The sequence below is a fragment of the Pleurodeles waltl genome, chromosome 4_2 (genome assembly GCF_031143425.1).
Source record: "Pleurodeles waltl isolate 20211129_DDA chromosome 4_2, aPleWal1.hap1.20221129, whole genome shotgun sequence".
Lineage (NCBI taxonomy): Eukaryota > Metazoa > Chordata > Amphibia > Caudata > Salamandridae > Pleurodeles > Pleurodeles waltl.
Genome location: NC_090443.1, coordinates 160707829 through 160732051, shown reverse-complemented (window position 1 = coordinate 160732051; position 24223 = coordinate 160707829). Strand labels below are relative to the sequence as shown.

The following is a 24223-nucleotide window of genomic DNA, read 5'->3' as shown; positions in this document are numbered from 1 at the left end:
CTATTATCAATTTAGCTTCGGAAATTGTGCAAGTGTTAAACTTCAAAAACTACTAGATATCTAGCAAAAAGAAGATAGGTTAAGGGGGAATCCCTGTAATTTTGGAGGGATTGAAGGATGCATAACAAATGTATTTATTTATGGTGTTTTATAATGTAGTACCAACATTCCTCAAAGAGGAAGCTTTACAAAAAACAAGGAGAAAATGGATAAATATAAGAAGTTGTTAGTCAAAATGTGCATTTTTAGACGTTTTCAGCCAAACTCTGACCTATTTTAAAGTTCTTTTGTCATATGCATTTCATTTGTTCACTTTTTAATGAATTTCATGTTATTTCCCAGGAGCGAGCCCGTCACCAATCTCCCTGTTCCAAGAGTTGGTGGACTCCAGTCTTTCTTTCTTTTGGAAAACTAAGTCCTAGTTCATCTCACTTCAGTTCTCTGAGCTGAATCGACTACATGTGTATGGCATTTATACCATGTCCACTGGCACGGATGTGCACCACAAGCATGCATAATTTACGACAGAGGCAAGCCTGGACTGTTCGCTGCAGAAACTGCCCACTTTTGTTTAGTTGAGGACTAGAGACTTAATGAGCACTCCCCACATTTCGTAATCTTCTGCAATCTGCTCTCCTCTTTCCTACGCCTGCACTTGCTGCCTTTTCTCAGCTTACTCAATAATCTTCCTCATTTCAGATGACTTCGTACTCCTCTTTCCATCACCTACCTTCCTCAGTCTCACCCCTAGCATTTAAGTGAGCAAAAGCTCGCTTTGAATACACACAACTGTTAAATTTCTCACTTTATCCACGACTCCTAGACTGATATTTTATTCCTTTTCAAGTGCTAGAAGGACAACACATTAGCCCCCAAACATCCATTCACTGTTCTGCAAGGCTTCCTTCCTTGGTTTAATTCCGACCTCAGAGTGGAAAAATGCTGGAATAGCCTGTAAGGACTTAAGGGTCTTCCTAGTCCAGGAGTACCCACTGTCTACCAAACTTGATTATGTGTCCAATAGAAATCTATTCGCTCAGCTCGTGCCTCCTTTTTATGCCAACAAATTTTCATTCTTCCAAGCCTTTCAAGAACATCTTCAAGATTGTCAATCCCCTCACCTAGCCCATTTGTTGTACATTTTTAAAGATTCCCTTCTAAGTCCTTTGTGACTCTGGGCCAGATGTATCAAAAGGTTTTACCCATTCTGTGTCAATGGGAAAATGCTTTGGTACATATGGCCCCCTGTTTCCTATTTTATCATAAGAAAATCGTCAAAATCTGTAAATCTTTTCCCACTGATTTCTTTTCTCAATTCGTGACTTTGCTTTCCTAATTTTGTCCCCTTTCGGTGGAAAAGATCATCTGCATTCTAAGTAAAAGTTGTGTGGCCTACAGTATATGGTGCTAGACCTGTGGATTGTACCATGCAGCACATTGGTGACGTTAAAATACCAGCAAACTTTTATCACAAAAGGTGTGCGCCAGCAGCTAGTGAAGGGTAAGTGCAAAGTGTAACATTTTAAATAATGACAAAGTTACAGTAACATTTCACAAATAGCACAGAGGTAAACCAATCAAAAATTTCACATCACTACAAACGAGAACATTCACAGCAGTTTTTTTAAGCCACCCATGATTCAGAGAGAATCTCTCCATTATGACTGTGGCACCAGCGGGCAATCAAATAAAGGGGCTCAGGCTGGTACCGCTCAGTGGGGGCCCAGGCAGCAGAGGTTTTTAGCTGCTAATGCTACAAACGTAACCAATGAAGAGTTCAAACCAATGTTATCAGGGTTAAGAGCATCAATAATGGCCCTGTGACATGAGCGATTGACTTGTCATACGGATATGAATGCTCAGGTCCTAAGAGGTGAGAGCAGGCTTTTATAGTCCACATACCTAAGAAAGCCTCTGCTGAACCTTCCATCCTCAGCACTTTCTGTTCCATCTCTCTTCGCCCGCTTCCAAATAAAATTCTCAAAAGAAATGCACCAGTGATCAACTCTCACTCTTTCTAGAATCTCATCACATTCTTGATTACCCTTAGTCAGGCTTCTGCCTTCGTCACAATACCAAGACCTCGCAGTCTCACCCTCTCCAACATATATGTTGTCACATTGTTTTCTTTTTACCCACTCTCTTCAAAAACGGTCTTATTGTTGTGTTATCTTGGATGAACCACAACTCCTTAAAATTAACACCAATAAGACTAAAATACTAATTAATGGCCAGCATTCCCAACTCTCACCTCTTCTTTGATTGCCTTCTGAACTTTGCCCCCATCTCTGCTGTACAAAGTCTGCAAATTGGGCTTAATTTCAAATCAGTCTTTCTCTCTTTGTTTCCAGGTCTACAAAAATTCCTTTATATGTATCTATCAACTGCATCTTCACTATCAAATAGTTATTTTTCTCTCTCTTACGGCTCATCGGACTACTGTGCAGCTGCTAATACTCTCCGGTTTCAACTACTGCAGCTCCCTTTTCTTAGGTTTCCCATTCTCGTCCCACAGTCATCTTCTTAGCATCTAACTTGTGGCTGACTGCCTCATCCTCAATCTTCCCAAAATTATCATACCTCTTTGACATGGTCTCTTTTCTGTGGCTTTATATTCCTAATCGACTACCTTCAAATATCTCTCTGCTGCCCATTATTCCTTCCATAGGGAAGGCCCCTAAATACCTTTAAACCAGATTCCTCCATTACTTTGTTTCTCACCCTCTCTGTTCCACCTTACTCTATCTACTGAAGAGTTCTTCACTCCTGAAGTGGCGACTGGTGTTTTTCATTGTTAGAGGCCAAAAACTTGAACTTCCTTTCTCTTTCCGTTCTCATCATGATGATAAGCTCTCCTTTTACAGATCTGTGAAGGTGCTACTTTGTAGTGCCTGTCTCTAATTCAGTTGCACCTACCTCACAGCACCAGAATACCCAGTTGGGTGGCAACCATGATCTATAAATATTCATGATCATCTCCTTGAAGTGAGCAGGGGCATTCTGAAGAGAGTTAGGGAGGAAGTTCCAGAGGCATAATCGAAAAAGCACAGCATGAGAGCAACTACTGAATTTTGTGGCTTGGAAGGATAGTGATGCAAATTTAGATCATGGATGGGGTTATAAATTGGGTACATGTCTGGTTTGTAAACTGTGAAACCAGTAACACGAGGTATACATTTGTGTTTGAGACAGTACTCTGAAATGAGATCACTATCTCATACATTGGCCAGTGAGAGCAGCACAGATGACAACAATGATATTTTAAGGAAGGGTGAACACCATTTTCATTAACACCACCAGCCGGTTTCACTTAGCCAAATACAAGACAAAGGCTTAGGGTACCTTTCCATTGACTGTGTCACCAGTTGCTAGGGTATTTAATATTTAGTAAAAAGATCTTGGTTAACACCAGCCGGCACTGGCGGAGTGCCCAATTGCAATGTCCCATTTTGTTCTAACTCCATTACAATTTGCTGGCACACAAAGAGGCACAATCGAAATACATGCACATGGTATGCATTCTTGGAATTACTCCTGGGACAATGGTATAGGTGTAACTGTGGTTCTCCAGCACTAGTATCCTTCATAGATTCACATGTTTGAATCATGCCCATGGTCGTCGAAGTGGGACTCCCACAATACATAGAAAGCAGTAAATTAAAATTTTACATTGAAGTTAATGGAGGAAAACATTCACTTTAATAGCTTATCAGTGTTATTAGAAATGACCGAAAGTCCAGCCAATCAAGTGAGAGCACCCTTTATAACCCTCATGACAGAGGCTCCAGCAGTATCTCAGATTTTCTGGCACAAGTGATGTATAGAAGAATTAGACATGAGGTGAGCCTCTATGGGGAGAAGGGTGGGTCGCATGTGAATCTATTAAAGATACCAATACTGGAGAACCACAGTTACAGGTAAGTAACTTATTCTCTTCTCCAGTATTGGGGTATCTTTCATAGATTCACATGCTTGAATCAAAATAATTAGCAGTAAACATTATATATACATATCAAATACTTGACAGTGGGAAAAAAGAATAACTGTCTCACCTTATGCAAATAAATTCTGTAGAACTGCTTGTCCTACTGCTGCATCCATCCTGTGTGCTGCATCTAAGCAGTAGTGCTGAGTGAAGGTAGGCCTACTAGACCATGTTGGTGCTCTACATATTTGTTCTATAGGCACTTCTGCGAAGAGAGCTGCAGATGTGGAGGCAGCTCTGGTGGAGTGGGCTTTGACCTTGTTTGTCAATGGTTTTCCTGCTAGCTGATGACAAAATTGTATGTCAGCGCAATCCACCGAGCTATAGTCTGTTTAGTAACAAGATATCCCGTTTTTAGTTGTCTATAGCCTAAAAATGATTGATCTCCTTTGTGAAAGCTGCTAGTGTTTTGTATGTAGAATTTGAGATATCGCTTGATATCTAGGGAATCTAGCGCTCTTTCTGCTGGAGTTTGAGGGTTTGGGAAAAAGTTTTCAATATTACTGATTCATTCAAATGAAAGTCCAAATGAACTTTGGGGATAAATTTAGGATTAGATCTGAGAATGACAGTGTCAGACTTAAATTGGAGAAAAGGCTGACTGATTGCGACGGCCTGGATGTCACTGATCCTCTTTGCTGAAGTAAGCGTTAAGAGAAGCGCTGTCTTCCAGGAAATGTATTTCAACTCTGCCTTGTATATAGGCTCAAATGGATGCTTTATCATTTGTGAAAGTACAACATTGAGTTGCCAGGGAGGAGGAGGGATTTTTACTGGAGGAAACAACGTGAATAGTCCCTTAAAGAATTGTTTTACTAATCTGGAGGACCATAAAGATGGAGAATGTGCGGTACAGCAAAATCTAGAAATGGCTGCCAGGTGTACCTTGATGGATGAGTGGGAATGACCCGACTTTGCCAAGTGAAGAAGATACAGAAGTATCTGTTCTGGAGCAGATGTCAGAGGGTGGACATCAGAATCCTTACACCATATATAGAATCTTTTCCATTTCAGTGTGTATGTTTTATTTATAGTCTGGGCTCTAGCATTAGCGAGCACTTCACGATAATCAGTTGGAATATATAGCTCAGAAAAACCAAAGAGAAGTCAGGTTGGGATGACGGATCTGGTCTTGATTCATCATTAATAAGTTCGTATTGGTTCCAACAGAATGTGAGGTTGCTCCGAGAGGAGTAGGAGCTCAGTGATCCAAAACTGTCGTGGCCACTTAGGAGGTATCAGTAACAGCTGGCAAGGTTCCCTCTTCATTTTCTTTAGAAGTCTTGGGATCAGTGGAAGCAGGGGAAAAATGTAAGCATAGATTCCTGACCATTTGATCAAAAATGCATTCCCCCACAACCGTCTGTGCTGTTGCCAGCTTGCGTAGTACTGGCATTTTTTGTTTTCCTTTGTTGCGAATAGGCTCAAACTGAGCTTGCCCTAGTGAAGAAAAAGATGATTGAGAGTTGTCTGATTGAGCTCCCACTCATGACAGGTTGTTGTGGTCCTGCTTAATGAGTCTGCAAGGGTGTTGGACACTCCTAGAACGTGTTCTATCCTGAGAGTTTTGTGATGTCGAAATGCCCAATTCCAAATCTCTTGAGCCTGGAGAGATATCGCTGGTGACCGCGTACCGCCTTGCTTTTTGAGATAGTGCATGCTTGTGGTGTTGTCGGTTTGGATCAAAAACCGATGAGTCCTTGATCTTGGTTAGGAAGGATTTGAGTGCTAGGAAGAGAGCTTTTAATTCTAGCAAGTTGATGTTGAGCGTTGCTTCCTGGGTGGTCCATTTCCCTCTCATTAACAGGTCATGGAAATGCACGCCCCTTCCCTCTAGGGACGCGTCTATGATCAGTACATGTTCCGGGCTTTGATTCAGGAATAAGAGACCCTCAGAGATGTGTGACGTCTTCGACCACCATTTCATGGCCTGCTTCAATGGTGGGGTTAGTTGAACAATGTAGTCGAAAGATTCATTGATTTGTACCCACTAGATGTCTAACTGTTGTTGAAGTGATCTCATGTGAAGGCAGCAGTTTGGTATCAACGGAATGCAAGAGGAGAGCATTCTTAGAAAAGATTTGTAGATCTGTACAGAAGTGGACTTTCTTTTGTCGAGGCGTAGCACTAGATTTAGAATCTTCTTCTGCTTGTCCTGAGAGGGGAAGGCTTTTGCTTGTTCCATATCTAATACGGCTCATAGAAAAGGTGATGCTGGTTGAAGGAGTTAGGTGTGATTTTTGGTAATAGGCTGAGAGGCCTTAGGTCTGGAAAAGAGATAGGCATGTTGCTGTGTCTCTAGCGGCTTGGCACACTGTGTTCGCTTTTATGAGCCAATTGTCCAAGTATGGAAACACTTGAACTCCCCTTTGTCTAAGATATGCTGCCACTGGAGCCAAGACGTTGGTGACCACTCAAGGAGCTGATCTCAGACCGAATGGTAACACTCTGAATTGGTAGTGGGTGCCTGCTACCTTGAAGCCTAAGTATTTCCTGTGGCTGGGGTGAATATGGATATGAAAATAGGCGTCTTGGAGATCTAAGGCCGTCATGTGATCCCCTTGATTGAGCAATTGTAATACAACCTGAAGAGTGACCAATGAAATGATTGTTTTTTCAGGAATTTATTCAGTTGTCGAAGGTCTAAGATGGGGCACCAGTCTCCTGTCTTTTTCCGAATGAGGAAGAAGCAAGAGTAGAAACCAAGTTCCCCTCTGAGACTTCTGTATGATTTCTATTGCTCTCTTGTCCATCATTGTGGTAATCTGTAAAAAGGAGCTCTTCCAAGTGAGCAGGTGGGGCGTCCTTGCAGTGGTACATCTGGAGGGGTTTATTGGAATTGCAGGGAATGCCCTCTGGTGATAATATTGAGAATCCATCGGTCTGAGGTGATCTGGGACCGTGGGAGGGAGAAGCTGGAAATTCTGTCCCCTATCTGAGTACTGGAATAGGAGCTGGTGGCTGGCAGCTGGTGGACGTCAGTGCTTTCTGGATGTGTGCTTGCCCCTATAGGAAGACCTTCCCCTGGTGGAATTTCTGTAGGCTGCCGATGGTGGTTGCCTATAGGGTTGTTGTTGCATGGTGGGTGAACAAAACTGGCTTTGACTAGGCTAGTATTGTCTTTATTGGTGGAGGCCGCCTCTGTTGGAGTAAAGTCACCTACCTCTTGCCCCTCAAAAGGGCTGCCTTTTGAAATGTGGGGTACCCAAAGATCTAGCTGTGTCCGTGTCTGTTTTTATCGATTGTAGTGCCTCTTCAACATGCTTCCAAACCAGGAGTTCTCCATCATATGGCATGTTTAGAACTCTCATCTGAACTTCCGGGTGGAAGGATGTGGCTTTTAGCCATCCCTGACGTCTTAGTACTGCAGCTCTGGCTAGCTGCCGAAAGCCTGTGAACGATATATCTATGGCACAATCTATGATCTCAGTGGAGATTTTCTCTCCATCCTGTAAGATCTTTCGTGCTTCAGCTCTAGCATCCTCAGGAAGGAGATGGATATATTGGGAGATGTCTGACCACATCTGGTGGTCGTGTTGTCCTAGGATCGCTAATGAGTTTGCTGCCCAGACTGTTTAGCCGCCATAGTGGATAATTTCTTTCCTATGGTATCCAAGCGCCTTCTTTCCTTGTCCGAGAGTGAGGAAAGCGGAGAGGATGGGTTTCTGGACCTGCGTTGGGCTACCTGAGTTATCACGGAGTTGGGTTTGGGCTGACCAATCAAACAAGCTGGTGAGTTTTCCAGCGCCTTGTACTTTTTATCTAATCTGGAAAGTACCACTGGTATGGAGGATGGGGTCTGCATAACTTTAAAGCCCTGTTCCCAGATGAAATCTGCAATCGGAATCACACGAAGTGGCTTTCTGGTATCTCTTTAAAGTCATAAAGAAAGAAATCCAATTGTTTTGCGACAATGGGAATCTGGAATCTCTTGGCTGCTCATTCCATAATACTATGGAACCCTCCCATGTCCTGTGGCGTAGAATCTACTGGTGGTGGAGTAGAGGAGGATGGTGTCTGTGTCTGGTAGTCATCCCATTCATTGGGGAGAGAGGCAGTGTCCTGGATCGCCCCTTCTTCTTGGTCCTCGTCCGAGAAAGGCGGATCATTTTAAGGAAGTGAAGGTGGAGGTGGCAACAGTGTTTAATGTACCTGGAACTCTGAGGATTGATCCCTGGTAGAAGGACTTAACAGCAGTGGTCATTGTGGTAGTGAAGTTGTTGATCCCGGTGGTGGGAATCTATTGTAGTAATCTTGCATCATATGCTGCAAATTGGCAATCCGTGACACTGGCATCTGCACTGTTGGATCGTGTTGTTGTTGTTGTTGTGAACCTGTGTCCTGTTGGTCATCAAACGATTCATGAACATGCAAATGTTCATACTACTGGTCTTCCTCATCATCTTCCTGGCATTTAATTTGTAAGTCTGAAGGACTATGAGCCACTGCAAACAACCCATCATCGGAATATTCATCTCTATATTCCTCTTCATCTTCCTCGTCATGAAGAAGATTTTCTGGAGGTACAGGCGATACCTTACTGGGTGATGTATGTGACGGTAGTAATGTCTCTTGAGGGGATTTACGCCTTACTGTTATTATTCTTAACGGTAAAAAAGATGGTTTTGCTGAATGAATTGCCATTGACGGTGTAGGCGTTGCTGGCATGTCTGCAGGAAAGAAATGGGTCATCGACGGTGCTGGCGTTGACATGTTACCGTCAACGGTGTTGTTGTTGTTGGAACTATTGTTGATGGAGCTGTCATCGATGGAGCTGGTGTCGTCAGTATGTATGCTGATGTCGATGGAATCATCGACGGTATCAGTGTTGACGATTTAGAAGTCTTTGTAGTAGTCGATTTCTTTACCAATGTCGACAGGCTTGATGTTGCGGAGTGGAACATCTTCGTTGATGGACCTATGTTGGATGATTCCATCAATGCTTTCTCCCCTTGGGGCACTGTTGATGGTAAAGCAGGTCTATACTTTATGGTCACCGATGTTATCGTCATCGATAACGGCAACGAAGTTATCATGGGCAGAGGCAGTGCTGTAAACGTGACAATCGCTGTGGTAGTAGTGGTGATCAAAGCTGTCGTCGATGATGCGGTCGTCAACGAGACTGAAATTTTTTAAGATGATGGTGGCAGACATCTGGATGTTTTTTTTATTTTAATAGTACTGGCAGCTGGTGTGAAAGGTTCGGAATGACCCTTTTCCTTCTATTTATTTGAAGTGGAAGAAACTTCCTCTGCTTTTTCTCCCACAGGATGCGTTTTCTAGGCTGCCTTACTTCGTTTTGAGGAGAAACTCTCGACAGATCTTTTCCTCTTTTTCGATGCCACAGATCTCTGTGAGGTGTCGCTGTCATCATCATCATCAGAGAGGGGGTATTACTTGGATTTAAGCTTTTGAAGCCAAAGCAGGAGCCTGGCCTCTCTGTCGCTCAAGGTCTTGGGAGGAAAGGTTCGACATATTTTCCAATCTTTAGCCTTGTGTGCTGGGTGAAGACAGTATATGCAGTCCTTGTTAGGGTCTTCACAGTGAAGGCTAAGCTTTCCACAGGTGCTGCAGGGTCGAAGTAAACCTTTCTTGGCTGTAGACAGAATGTAGAAGTCACAGCTGTAGAAGCAAGTAACAGTATTCAGAAGAATTCCTGTCAGAAAATTAGTAAGCTGAGCAGAGCTCAGGGAGACTCCCTTCACACGCCGTGCAGTAGAGAATCTGAGAGACTGGACCCTCTGTTGTGAGGGTTCTAAAGGGTGCTCTTGCCTGATTGGCTGGGTTTTGGGTCATTTCTAATAACACTGACAAGCTATTAAAGTGAATGTTTTCTCCATTAAATTCAATGTAAGATTTTAATTTACTGCTTTCTATGTACCGTGGAACTCCCACTTCAATGACGGGGAATGATTTAAGCATGTAAATCTATGAAAGATGCCCCAATACTGGAGAAATATCAGTTAACTTTGCATAGATGTAGTATGTGTGATGAGCACTCAAAAAACTGTTGATAATATCTGATTCTTAAAAAGTTGCCAAACTGACATAAAGAAGAGGGGCCCACAATTCAGTCTCCATTCAAACCCAAACTTTACTGCATTTGGCACTTCTTTCCGATGTAATTAAAGTGTAATTTATGATAATATCAGGAGATACATGTTATTTCCATGAATGGATAGGTGGGTTTATGCAACTTCAAAATATCCAGGGAGAATTACTGTACTTTACACTTGGGAAATGGATAGTAAAATCAAGAAATGTATCAAACGACATAAAAGGACTATATGAATCTGCAATCTAATATCATCTGTAGTGAGTATCTTTAAAATTGTTTTCATAATTTGAACTAAATAAGATTCCAAATAATTGAAAATGTGAGGAAGCCACGAAGAGGAGGTGCCATAAGTAATGGCTGACTAGTGTGGTGTCAGAATATTGTGGTTAGAATATTGTCTGACATAAATGTCATCTCCAATTTTGTTTACAAAAATATTGCCCACTGAATTTAATAATAGAAAATCTGTAATCAATGAGACACATTTTTTAAAAACGATATTTAGGACACAATATATACAACAGATCTTACTTCTACATAGTATTTTCTAATATACAACATTTATGGACACATCAATTAGACATGATTTACTCTCACAGTCTAACTGAACGTTGGGATTTGATTTCTTATCAATATTATTTCTGAGGATTGCTTGTGAGCAGAAAGGAGGACTGATGAACAGCACATGAGGATTACGTAGTAATCACACGTGCATAGCAATGGGGGCTCTGTGATCTGAATAGCATACAAGATGGCCTTAAATGTCAAGTAACGAGTTTGTAAAGGAGAATCTGCGATTGTTCAACACAGAGTTTGTGTCACGGTACAGTTCTTTAATATGTAAGTCTAATTCTCATTAGGTTCTTGAGCGTTTGTTTTGAATTACATACATATTCAAACAGTGGGCGATAAATAAAGCTATGAAATTGATGGAAATAAAAGTATCATGATGTATGAAATTTATGTAATGATTTGGTATGTGTACGTCTAATACTCGACCATTACTTGAGCGTTTGTTTTGTATTGTAGAAGAATTCCTCAGCCACGAAATTTCTAGACAGAGCACTTAATGGAAAAAAAATGTAATCACATGTGTGAAACAAGATTGCAAGAAGAAATTGTGTTATAACAAAGGATTCAGAATGTTATCAGACGTAATTCCTGGTAGAGGTTTTCTTACCTGGTTGGTGAGCTATGGGGAATACTCACAAGGCCTTGTTTTGCTCTCCCGTTTCCTATTACATTTCTCAGACAAATTACTGTGACCATCCATTGCCTCATTACTCAAGTTCTGTAGTGTGATATTATGCACTCCCCTTTTTCCATTCATACCGTTTATGCTGCATAATGTTAGAAGGTGCACAAAAATCGAGGTGGGACAGTACTCTTTCTGTAGTTCAACGGGTGACGCTAACAATACATTTCCAAGACCCATTTCATACTAAAAACGTTCATTTGCAAGTTTGGTTCCCTAATCATTTTTTTCCAGGCATGCTGCCGCACACAAATACTTTAACAATTACCAATGCACATCTTTAGGATCTAGATCAAGCTTTTACTGATAATAGATGGCATTACTTGTCTCTATCAGACTACATTGCAACCAATGCGTCAACATATGCTTCCAGTGGATTTTAGGCCTACTCATTTCTCATGTTTAGGTGACTTATTTAACTGTTTCAATTCCATCCTCCTGATTAGAAACCTTCACTTCCTATTCTTCTGTTTGTCCTGTCCTGAGCATTTAGATTTCAAGTTTTTTTTAACAGGTTGAGTATATCCTTCAACTACTGACATCAGGCAACTATCTTTCTTTCATGTTTTTCAGTGCAGGTTTTGAATTATCAATCAATGGGAGTGAATGTTCTTTTTTTCTCTAAGGATATTTTCCTCCCCTGTGTGCTTTCTCAATGTGCTCCCCTTTCTCTCTTTTCTTTTTCTCCCTCTCTCTCTGCGTCCTTTTTTTCAAACACCCAGCCCCTGTCTGTCTATAGACACACCCTACATTCAGTAATCTTTGTTTATCTCATTAGGTTGAAACTGTTCTGGGTTGCTAATGTAGCCTTCTGGAGGTGGGCTGGCAATTCAGGCTGACTGTTCCTATTGAAAAAGGAGCAAGACTGATTTAAATATTTCTGATCTCTGTCTCGAGTGGCATAGTGTGTGAAAAACAGTGCTCTGGGCTGGGCACAGCGTCAGACTGGCCAATAAGGCAATCAGGCAATGCCCGATGGACTGGTCTGACAGATCAGTGTGTCGGTAATTTTTTTGGCTGTTTGAGGGCCTATTTATAGGCTGATGGGCCAGTTTGCCCTGTTAATTTCCCTGACATTGATACACACATTCCCTGCAGCAACCACAAATCCATGCAGTATTCTATATCTTGCACAACAGCTATACAGCTTGCCTTTACAATTTGCAAACATGGACTGCTTTTTAAGCTATCTAATTCATGAATGGGGGCCACATTTATTGTGGTGCCTGGGCCTATTTCCTATCGCAGTCCGACTTTGTTTGGGCATATACTCTAGTCTTCTAAATGAAGTGTCATATCTTAACCTAGATAAGAAACTCTCTTGTCAAGAAGCAAAGTTCTCAGGTGAATAAGGAATGCTCAGAGGCAACAGTTAAAACATCTTTGTCTCTCTCACCTGAAACATCGGAATATTCCTCAGCGTGGAAGCTCTGCTCTCCGCTCCCCTCCTTGTGCAGTTTCACAAACGTCTGCATAGCTGGAGCTTGTATGATTAAACCACTGCTAGCTTGCCTCAGGAGACTCTCCAAGTACCTAAGCACACAGAATCACAGTAATCCTTTACAAACAAAGAAGTCAGCAAACTTGTCTTCCCAGTGGTCTATCTTCTTTCTACCCAGCCTCCCCCTTCTCAGTCACTCTCTGCCGATGATGACTTCTGTCAGGCAGAGAGCGGAGACTGTGGACTTTTCCACATCTTGAACAGATCAAAGAGATATAGAACAAAATTATTCCTTGCACACCCTTGAGATTCCGTTCAATGAATCTTTTTTAAGCTCTGGTTCTAGAAGTGTAAAACACTTCATAGATGATGAGTGAGCACAAAACACTTAAAAAGGTATTTTGAAATGAAATACTAAAGTGTACAAACTAGGTTAAGTCTTTTTAAAAGCTTTATTTCAATCTTGTGTGTCACGTGCTATGTCCTAGACCTACTATGTGCGCCCTTTCTCGTAATCATCACACAGCGTTCGCATGCACAAAATCCATTTATTGTAGATTATCAAACAAGAGCCTGAGAAGTCTGGGTGCAATTTGAATGAATGCACGTGAGACCAGATGAGACCAACAATAAGCTGTAAAGAACAGAAAATAGGTATTCTGCCACTGAGCTAGACTTTTTAGGGAGCTATGTTAGGACAAAGAAATGCATGAGAGAAATTCCCTTATCATTAATTTCTCACAAATATGTTTCTTATTTATACTGCCTAAACAACAACAATGATGGTGCTACAACCTTCGTCATAAGAAAAAGTGCTACATGACTCATTTAAATCACTCTGCCTTGCCCAAACATTACCCCTACCCATGTCCCATAACAGTAACGCAACACCATTGTAACCCTTTTCCTAGCACCTGCACCCGATACTGTATCCTATCCCAAGCTCTAACTCTGACCACGTGTCTTCCACTATCTCTAACACTAATCATAACCCAGATCTCATTGTTACTCTGCTTGAGCCCTAACAAAGCCTTAACTCTAAAACCATGACCTTGAGCAGCACATTATTAACCATAAACTTGAGTGCAACCCTTATGGAAACGCTAACATTAACCAATTCCCCCTCCCTCTGATGCCTTTTTAATAGGTAAATCGTAGGTATTTGACACCAATAATTTAATCCTAAAAGTCAAACAACTAACAGACTTAGGCCCTCATTCCGACCCTGGCGGTTTCAAACCGCCAGGGTGGAGGACCGCGGGAGCACCGCCGACAGGCCGGTGGTGCTCCAATGGGCATTCCGACCGCGGCGGTAAAGCCGCGGTCGGACCGGCAACACTGGCGGTCTCCCGCCAGTGTACCGCCGCCCATAGGAATCCTCCAAGGCGGCGCAGCTAGCTGCGCCGCCGAGGGGATTCCGACCCCCCCTACCGCCATCCAGTTCCCGGCGGTTCTCCCGCCGGGAACCGGATGGCGGTAGGGGGGGCCGTAAGAGGGCCCCTAAGAGGGCCCCTAAATGTATTTCACTGTCTGCTTTGCAGACAGTGAAATACGCGACGGGTGCAACTGCACCCGTCGCACAGCTTCCACTCCGCCGGCTCGATTCCGAGCCGGCTTCATCGTGGAAGCCTCTTTCCCGCTGGGCTGGCGGGCGGCCTGAAGGCGGCCGCCCGCCAGCCCAGCGGGAAAGTCAGAATCACCGCCGCGGTCTTTCGACCGCGGAACGGTATTCTGGCGGCCCCCGACAGGCCGGCGGCGACCGCCGCCGGCCAATGTCGGAATGAGGGCCTTAAATCGGTCTAGGCCATGGTTGACACTCATAACCTCTTGGCTCCTGACTGGACCTGTTTGTGGGCCAACAGAGCACACAGGGGTTATTTGTCACCAACTGTGGTGGTCCGAGTCATTTACCACTTATGTCTTGGCGCCAATCCTACTATGGTGCTGCAAACTGGGTCACGTACACCCCTAATATCCTTAACTATCATAGTTGCTAGGATGAGCAATCCAAGGCATCATGGAGGTACTCTGGACGGACAGAAGCTCTGAACTCAACAATGAACCAATAGCCGCAATGAATGAATGTCATGCTCAGTACTTAGTACTTTTGTTTTGAAAAACAAAAGTACTTGAAATACATAATGCAGTATATAAAGAAGAAGTAGCACTATAGGGGTGAAAGGAATGGAGTCCTTGTGGTTAAATATAGGGGGGCATATTTATACTCTGTCTGCACCGAATTTGCGGCAAAACTTTTGACACAAATTCGGCGCAAACCTAACACCATATTTATACTTTGGCGCCCGAGCCCGTGAATGCTAAAATTCCACTGTGTGCATCATTTTCTGGATGCGTGAAACCACCTTGTGTTAATGACATGCAAGGTAGGCGTTCCCGTCCAAAGAATTACTTAAACACCCGTGCAACATATTTATCCTACCACGCAAAAATCCCGCATGGCTGGGATGCGGAGTCAGAAAATGGCGTACACCCCGATTTGCGTCAAAAATTAACGCCTGGGTCAGGGCACACACACCAGTACTTAAGGAAAACACACAGAAGCAACATCAGAGCTCCAAAAGGAAGACATGGAGTTGCTATTCATCCAGCATGCACGAAGACGCCGAGCACAGGACCAAAAGAAGCAGCTTCCACCACACCAGCAGGGACCCCAAAGGCAACGCAGAAGGCAGGAGAGGATATTCCGGACCAGGACAACCCTTCTGGGCCTCAGGGAACATGACATCATCCAGAGGTAGTGACTAAACTGGCAAGCCATACAGCAGCTGCTGCGCCACATTGAGCCACAGTTGGCACCCAGCTTGCACACACCCGACATCATTCCACCAGAGACCAAGCTGCTAGCTGTCCTCCACATGTTGGGAAGTGGCTCTTTTCAAACCACTGGTGCCCTGGTTGCCGGGATCTCACAGTCCTCATCCTCTGCCTTCCTACCCAAGGTACTGGATGCCATCATCTCCCTCACACCCCGCCACATCAGCTTCCCCAACACACAGTAGAAGCAGCAGGAGACCAAACAGGGCTTCTACCAAATCAACGGCTTCCCACACAGGCTTGGTGCCATTGACTGTACACATGTACAGATTGTCCACCTGCTGCAACTGAGCAGTTATACCGCAACAGGAAGCACACACACTCCATCAATGTGCAGGCCATTGTGGATCACCGGGGTTTGATCACCAACATCATGGCAAAGTATTCTGGGAGTGTAAATGATTCATTCGGTATGGGAATGGCCTACTTGTTGGTAAGTACAGAAACCCAGTTATATACACACAGCACAGCAACCCTGTAGGACACACAACACATATACCACTACATTGACACGTGGCCAGGAAGACACTGAGGTTGTGACACTGCTAGTCATCTTTGATATCCTGACCCAATGGGATACACACCAATGGACAAATGATAGATGCAAATAACAACAGATGCCACTCCAGAGACACAAGGGAACAATTTAAAACCACACAGTGACAATGACATGGCCTTAACTGCCAGTACAACTTGGAAGATGAATCTTCCAACATAACATCAATAACACTCAATCACACACCCTTCCAACTAATACGTGCTGTGTAAGGGGTGTGCAATGTGTTTCACTGCAGGTCAAACACCATGAGACACATAGCATGATGATGATGACTCTAATGAATGGGACCTGGAATCATTGAGGCTATACCAACATCTCACATCACTCCTGGGCTGACATTGCCCACTACCAATAAGCAAGTGGACTGTGCTAAGAACACATATTGATGTGACAATATTGCAAAGTGCACATTGCTACACATACGGATTGAGACAATTACACATATACACAACAGATGCACAGGCATATGGACCTTCTTACAATTAAACCTTCACCCCCCAACCAAGTTAGCCACATTACGTGGACCAGGTTCAGTAGTGTAGGTACACGTTTGAACATGAGCCAACTCGGTGAGGGCATAAAAATGGGTTTGTTTAGAACTTGTCACACATGGGATATATGTGCATTGTCAATTGTCAACACTTCAGTGCTGCCAATGTATGGAGATGTGTTGTACATTGTCACCTAGCCAAATCAAAGGCCCTCACTGATGTTTAACAGGTTCTATTGCATATGTTGAATTGGATGGGATGTTCAGGCTATATAGATGCAACCGTGTTACCACCACTGTGGAATTGATTCTGTGTATGGAAGTATCCTGTCACCCCCAGTTAAGACACATGGACACCTCTTTCACATGACATAATGCATGGGACTACACAATGTACTGCAAGTGTACAAAAATACTGCTGACATCCGGTCAATCAGCCAAACACCAGTTCAGATAATGAAACAACCCAATGCTGATGGTACATCCTAGAAGTCTAGGATTCCACACAATAACACAAACACAGATGAGACACAGACAACACAAGATAACAACTGCCATGCAAAGTGATAATCATGGTGCAACTCCATCAAAACTTTTCACTCATTTTCTCTATCAGCTGATCAGGGGTATGGGATCCAGCCATGGATCATGACCCCATTTGTAAACCCAAGCACTGCAGCAAAGCGTGCCTATAATGAGGCACATCGGAGGACACGTACCATAGTAGAGAGGACACTTGGCATCCTGAAATCAAGATTCAGGTGCCTCAACATCACCAGAGGCAGCCTCTTATATTCACAGGAAATGGTCTGCAAAGATCATTCTGACCTGTGCCATCCTGCACAATATCTGTGTAAGGAGGAACATTCACCTCTGTGAACCAGACCCACAAATGCCTGAAGAGGAGCAAGAGGAGAATGCTGTCCACCATCATGAGGGGGACCATCCAAACACTGCAGCAGGATTGCGTCAGAGACAACACATTGTACAAAACTTCTTTGAACTATAGTCACCATCACCACTTTCTTACCATTTGTCATTAAACAACTAATCTAATCACTAAATCATGGTCTGGGTAATTATTTATGCATCACATGATTCCTAGGAATCACAATCAGAGTTTAGCCTCATGGAGCAGTGCAGTAATACAAATTAGGATACTGAAAAAGCCATATCACATTTGTTGGGTATGAATGTACACCCAACTTCACACACAGTGTAAATGACATATATTCTGTTCATTTCACATTTGAAGGGCAATACCAGAGGAGCACAGCTATGGGACACATCCATGTTGGCAACATGGTTCATTGCAGCATATGGCACACAACTAAGACACCATCAATCACAAGTAAAAACCTGCTTCATACATGAGGCAGTGGATTTGCAATTGCATTGGTAACATGAATGTATGACCACACCCTTGACAGCAGTAAGGGTGACATCTGCTATCTCTGCAAGGAGCAAGTGTGACAAGAAATCCATTTAAGCTGCAAATGGATAGCATGAGTGCCCCAAGTATGACAAGCATTGCTCACAAGACATGCCCTGTGCAAGCCATCCCAGGTTATAAGTTCTGACACAGGCATTTATTCAGTCTCTCCCCACCCTTCTCTAGGTGGCCCTGTAACAGGACTATTTGTACCCTGATAATCCTTCATCTACACACACCCAGACTCACATTCTGGCTCCAGTGTGGTTCCCTCTTTAGTATGGCATGCCATGGTCCTAGTTCATCTGACTGCATGGACTGCAGGTCCCAAAAAGCACTTCCTGGAAGTTTGTAGGACCTGTAATCACCTGTTCATTGCTTTCCATTTGAAAGGTACTGTTGGTCCTTTGAACTGGATTCACACCTACAGGACATGTGAGGAACTGAAGCTGCACACACCTGTGAGCACTTCCATGCAGACCAGCCATTTGAACCTGCACTGCCATTGCTGCTGCCGGGAACTGCTTAGAAACTGCCATTTTATGTATATCCTTGTTGTGCATTGCCGTATAAACCACTAGTGTAACACAGCCCTTGGGTTATTGTGTAACGTTGCAGCCAACAGCACAAATCCAGTTTTAATTTTCCACAGTGATGTTCAGGCTTTTCCCAGTCTGAGTCTGCTCTCTGTGCATTGGCCTTGTTCATGTTAATTCCTGACAAAGCCTGCATCCTGTTAGCCTGATTGTTTCCTGTCTTTGTGTTACCATAGAGGTTCCCTGTGTCTACTTTTTTCTTATAGTTGCTTTCCATGCCCTCACTTTCCTCCTGGGGTATTGTGTCTGGTGGGTCTACGAAAAATCCACAAATATATTGTATAGTTTAATCGTTTACATATGGTATCAAGGTCTGGGACATGTATCCAAATAGCCTAATCCCAGCCTTATCCCTTGACTGTGTTTCATGTATGCATGAGTGACAAACAGTGACAGTGTACTATGGCTGTATGCATGGATTGGGAATGGTGCCTCCAGCACAAAAAACAACATTTGCTAATGTGCATGAAAGGATAAAACATGTTTCTACCCTCACGTTCCACACACAGATTTACATTGGCTGCAACCCAATGATGGTGGTTGCATGGTGACTAGCTGTGAGATTAATCAGCACAGAAGTACTGATGTTACATGTTGCAGTGGGAATTTTCAATACCACCCTGTGTTCAAACGTTGTGATGAAAGCTGCCAGGTTCTACTTACTGATCCATCACGTTTGTGAGCACACCAAGGTTGCCCTGTTGTCAGCCTCATAAAACTTCTGCAGTGCCATAGCTCGACTATCCTCATGTGTGTTGTCGATTCCCCTTTGGCTTTTGGTCAATTCTGCTTTGAAGGATACTCTGTTAATGCAGGGAATGGATCCACTGACTCATGAGTAGACATGCACGTAACAGTGACAACACGGAGGACAATATTGACACAGGGTACACATGGCCACACACTTGAACTGGACACCTTTGTGCAATTAACCACTGAAAATATGTGAACACATGCAGCTTGGTCTGCTGGTCCTCCATTGCCACACGAGAAACATAGGTCATAAATAGGACTCAATATGTGGAGTGACATTACATTTTTGGATTGTTTTCCGACTCTGTGTCACAAACACTGTACCTACATAGCATTTTCAAATGACTGACTCATGGCTAGTATACAAACAAGTTAACAGGATGTGGTATCCAACATTCCAGTACATGTGATGGCTTACTCATTGACATTATCAACCGTCCTCTATCTATCCTGTGCATAGTTTGTCATGGGAGATGTATTGTCCCAAATGTCAGTGCAGTTCACACAGCATTAGATGCTACGTGTATAACAAACACATATCCTGACTCATATCTACATTGAATAGTCTCTGATGGTTATCCACATTTACAACATATGCATACAAGCACATTCATGAAAGCACATCTTGTGACGTTCACACAGAGGCACAACAAAAATTGAAATAGCCAATTCACAGACATTGACACACAGACAATGAGTTAATGTATTAAGTTGCATAGCCTTGATATCCTCTATTGACGCACAACCTGCTCAAACTGAGTAATACTAATTTGTATTCAAAAAGATTGGGTATCTATTGCATCAGTGAAGAGTGCTCATCCGGTACAACAACATGAGTATCATGGGCCACAGTAGTGTGGTCTGCCACATGTGCCCAAACACTGGAATACACAATGCAGGTGCAAACACCCTATCTCTTTACAGTTACAGCTGTCATGTACTTTAAAAATGTGAGAAATGACACAGACACAGTAAAAAACATATATGTTGACGCAAACGTATCAAAAATCGCCGCATATGCGTTGAAAAATGACGCTCACAGCCATTATACATCCATTGGCCCGAGTGGTAATTCCTACACTGTACCCCATGAAACTGGTGTCCAATGCAAAATATTTGGAACTATGAATACGGGGTAATTTTTAAGCATTTGCGTAAAAGAAAATTGACGCACAGACTGTAAGCGTCATAAAATGTTGACGCATCATAATAAAAACACAGCATTTGAGGCAGGAAGTGATGTAATAGGATATCCTGTTTACAGAAATGGTTCAGTGGGTGGGTGTACTTCACTTTCACTTTGCAGTCTGTGATTTTTCTTGTAGCTGTGCTGAGAGTTTTGTCTGTCCAATTTGTGCTTTTGTCTCCTGTGTGCCATCCTATTTGTCATCTGTTTTATTTGTAATTGTCTCAGTTGTTCATTGTAAGTGTGTATTTGTCTTATTTGTTGTCTAATTTTGTCTTTGTATTGTTGGGAGTCTGTAGTGGGTATTGTTAGTTTGGGGATAGTTGGGCTGTTTGTGGGTTTACTTTCATTTTCCTCCCTCCTTTCCCTTTATTTTCCTCTGTACCCTTTATTAGTACTATTATTTCTGTCATTTTGGGTAGGCCACGTCAGGGGAGAATGGGTGAGGAGGCGCTGGGGGCATTCATTTGGCTGGTGTGCCACTTCCTCCCCCTGATGATTGAAGCAGGTGGCCGGGTAATACAGGGGTATCACACGGAGGCGAGGAGGCTCAGGTGGTCCAAGGTGCTGTACCATCTGTGTCGCATTTTCAACACACCGCGCAACGACCACCAACTGAAGCACCGCTGGGCTGACCTTGTTGCCAGAGAGCAAGACCTGCTTGACCACCTGGGTGTTGTGATTGGTGGCCCCGTTGGTGAGTACAATTCAGAGTAATGTGCACATTTAAATGCTCTGTAGTGACAGTAGCAGATTTGTTGATATGCTGCAGGCAATGTTTTTGGACGTGTGGAATGCAAGTTAAACATACAGTGACCCTGAGTTAGACCATAATAGCTACACATTACCGTCATTTGTTGAAGCAACAGCTGCACAAACTTACAAAATACAACTCGATCTTGTAAATTAGTGCTGCTTTCACGTCAATAGATGATGGAAATGTGGCTCAAACCTATGTTTTATCCATGGTCTGTGAGTGTACCAGGAAAGAGATGTATTTCACAAGCTAAAGCAAGGAATTAATGTGGTCCCCAATTATTTTGAATACATGTCTGAACTGTATTCCGGGCCATACGTATAAAGTTCTTCCTAACCTCAGGTAATATCTTAGGCTGATAGTTTGACTTGGTTTGTGCCGCAATTAAATTAGGAATGGATGCTAAAGTAATGCACATGGGTTCATATCTAAATGTTTGGTGCTACTTTCCATAGCTGTAGCGTAAAACATGAAGCAAATGCTACAAATTGAGGAATAACAAATATCCCTGACCCTCTGTTCATTGCTCATGTGTGTTTTAAATTGGCCTGGGGCACAATAGCTGGAACAGAGCTGATGCATTTGCCATCTGTGTTACTCTATAGCCATGCACTTCTCATAGGTTATTGGGTCATCATGGGATACCTAAAGTTGGGGAATGCATGGTCACAATATATTACTTGAATGATGTTGTGCAATAGACCCCTGACCAATTCCATCATACATATAAAGTCCCCAAATACTTTGCTACTTTACATTTGGTACACCCCTGCTGATCTAGTGCAGCATATGTACAATAGCTAACTTCCCAGTATGAAGGCTATCACAGACATGGGTGTATGCTAAGATCAGAAGACCAGCATTCCTGTGACCACTGCCATTCCCAAGGTACATACAAATTCAAACCTACATCATCATGATTGACACAGTAGGACATTTGCTAAAACATGTTTCAATAATGGGACAATGTCAGTTTGCTGTATACCCGCTGATCTCCCAACTTGGCTAATGTAAGATGATGAATGTGGCTAACTGTGAATTTCAAAACCCAATATGGGTACACAGGGCAATGAGTGACACATTTCAGGTGCAGTGACTACACCTGTGGCCATGCATTCTGTCATGGGTGACCAAAATATACACTGTCAGCATATATTTCTTTGTTGTATTAATTTCAATAAATGGCCAATCCTTGTTTAAGGTCAGACTGTCATCAAGTAACGCACACGATCCCTGCCATTATGGTGTCATTGGGGGCATATGTGACTCAGGGTACACTGTAAATGTAGCATTTGTAACCTACACAGAACACAGGCCCACATGTAAGGGACCATAGAAAGCATAATAAATCATGAGCTTAACTCAAACCACATGATCATCACACAGTAACTGATTGTCCCTTGTTGCACAAGCCACAATACCTGAGTGACTGGTATTGAAGTGCACCAGGAATGTGACTTTGCATGTCTCTCATAACAACAAATGATGAAATGGAGTACACTCTAGAAATGAGTCTGCAACCAACTGAGGAATCATGTTTGTCACCACATGATAGTTAGGGCCACTGCATGTGTGCATATGTGTGTGTATTACTCACTAGAGTAACAGGGTCTATACATGTTTGCAGTGGTATGTATGTTGGAGTATCATCATGCCTGAGGGGCTGGACTTTCAGATATAATGTCACACACAGTAATTTTACTTTAAAGTGTTGTACAGTGCACAGACATTGAGCACATTTCACCCGTCCATGCTTTACAGGTGGACCTGCCCCTTACACAATTGGAGAAGTGGCTTGATTTGCGGACCCAGACATATCCAGTAAGTTTTGATATTTCACTTCTGTGTTGTGTTTGCAGCTGTTGTGTTGGACACATAGCAAGGTATAATGTGCTGGCACATAATCTGATATGATACTTGACAGGAGTTTGACTTATTTTTCCATATTTGAGTTCGACAATCAGTGGAGAAGAGTCATATTTTGGGATTGTAGTTGTCAACACCAGGACAGGGCGCGCTCTACGGGCATCTAGAATGCAAAAAAACAACACTTGCAAGATAATGTAATTTATGCATTGCGATGATATGTTATTGTTTAACCTTTTGCATTGCAGAATTCGATCCAAAAGATTCATTTTTAAGGTGCTTATAAATACTGTACATTTGCAATGTATTGCTGCAGACATTCAGAGTGTGTTAGGGTGTGGTCCCTTTCCAGGGCCTTCTAGAGACTTTCCCTGCAACATGCCTGGGCGTGGTTCTAGGCTGGGCCAAGACTCTATAAAAGAGAGTCAGCCCAACTTCCAGTGCTCACTATTCAGAGGTCCCGGTGCAGAGCAGCAGCTTCTTCCTGAGCTCCTGTCCCGGCGGTCTATTTGGATTTATCAGTCTTCTGCACTCATCTCTCATTGGTGATCGCTGTTTCCAAGCGGTAAGACGGTGTTTGGACATTTTCCAACACCGTAATTGAGAATTTTCATATTCTTGATTTTAATTCTTAAATGAATAACAGATTACTTGTGTGCTGCCATTTTTTGACATTTGTATGGTGGTTTGCAAATAGGGAGGACGCGCAATTTATTCCATAAAGATTTGACTTTGTTATTACATTGTTGTTCATTGCGCGCTGATATTTCTTGACATTTACATGATGTTTTACGAGTTGGCAAGACGTGCAACTCGTTTCATGAGCATTTAATCTTGTTGTTCATTGCGCGCTACCTTTTCTTGACATTTACATGGTGGCTCACTTCTCGTGTGTTATTCATGCTGTTCATTGTGCGCTACCATTTTCTGGCATTTACATGGTGGCATTCGAATTGGCAACACGCGCGATTCTTTCCTTGATTGTTTTTTCATGTTATTCATTCTGCGCT

The 24223-nt window shown here is 42.9% G+C and overlaps 1 protein-coding gene across 2 annotated transcripts in view; it reads right to left on the bottom strand.

Annotated features, from left to right (window-relative positions):
* Positions 1-24223, bottom strand: part of NCKAP1L (NCK associated protein 1 like) — a 1641522-nt gene that overhangs the window by 917448 nt on the left and 699851 nt on the right. For both annotated transcript variants that reach the window (XM_069231027.1, XM_069231028.1), the window contains exon 22: positions 12695-12831. In XM_069231027.1, coding sequence (XP_069087128.1) covers positions 12695-12831 — 137 coding nt within the window. The remainder of the gene's footprint in view (positions 1-12694; positions 12832-24223) is intronic.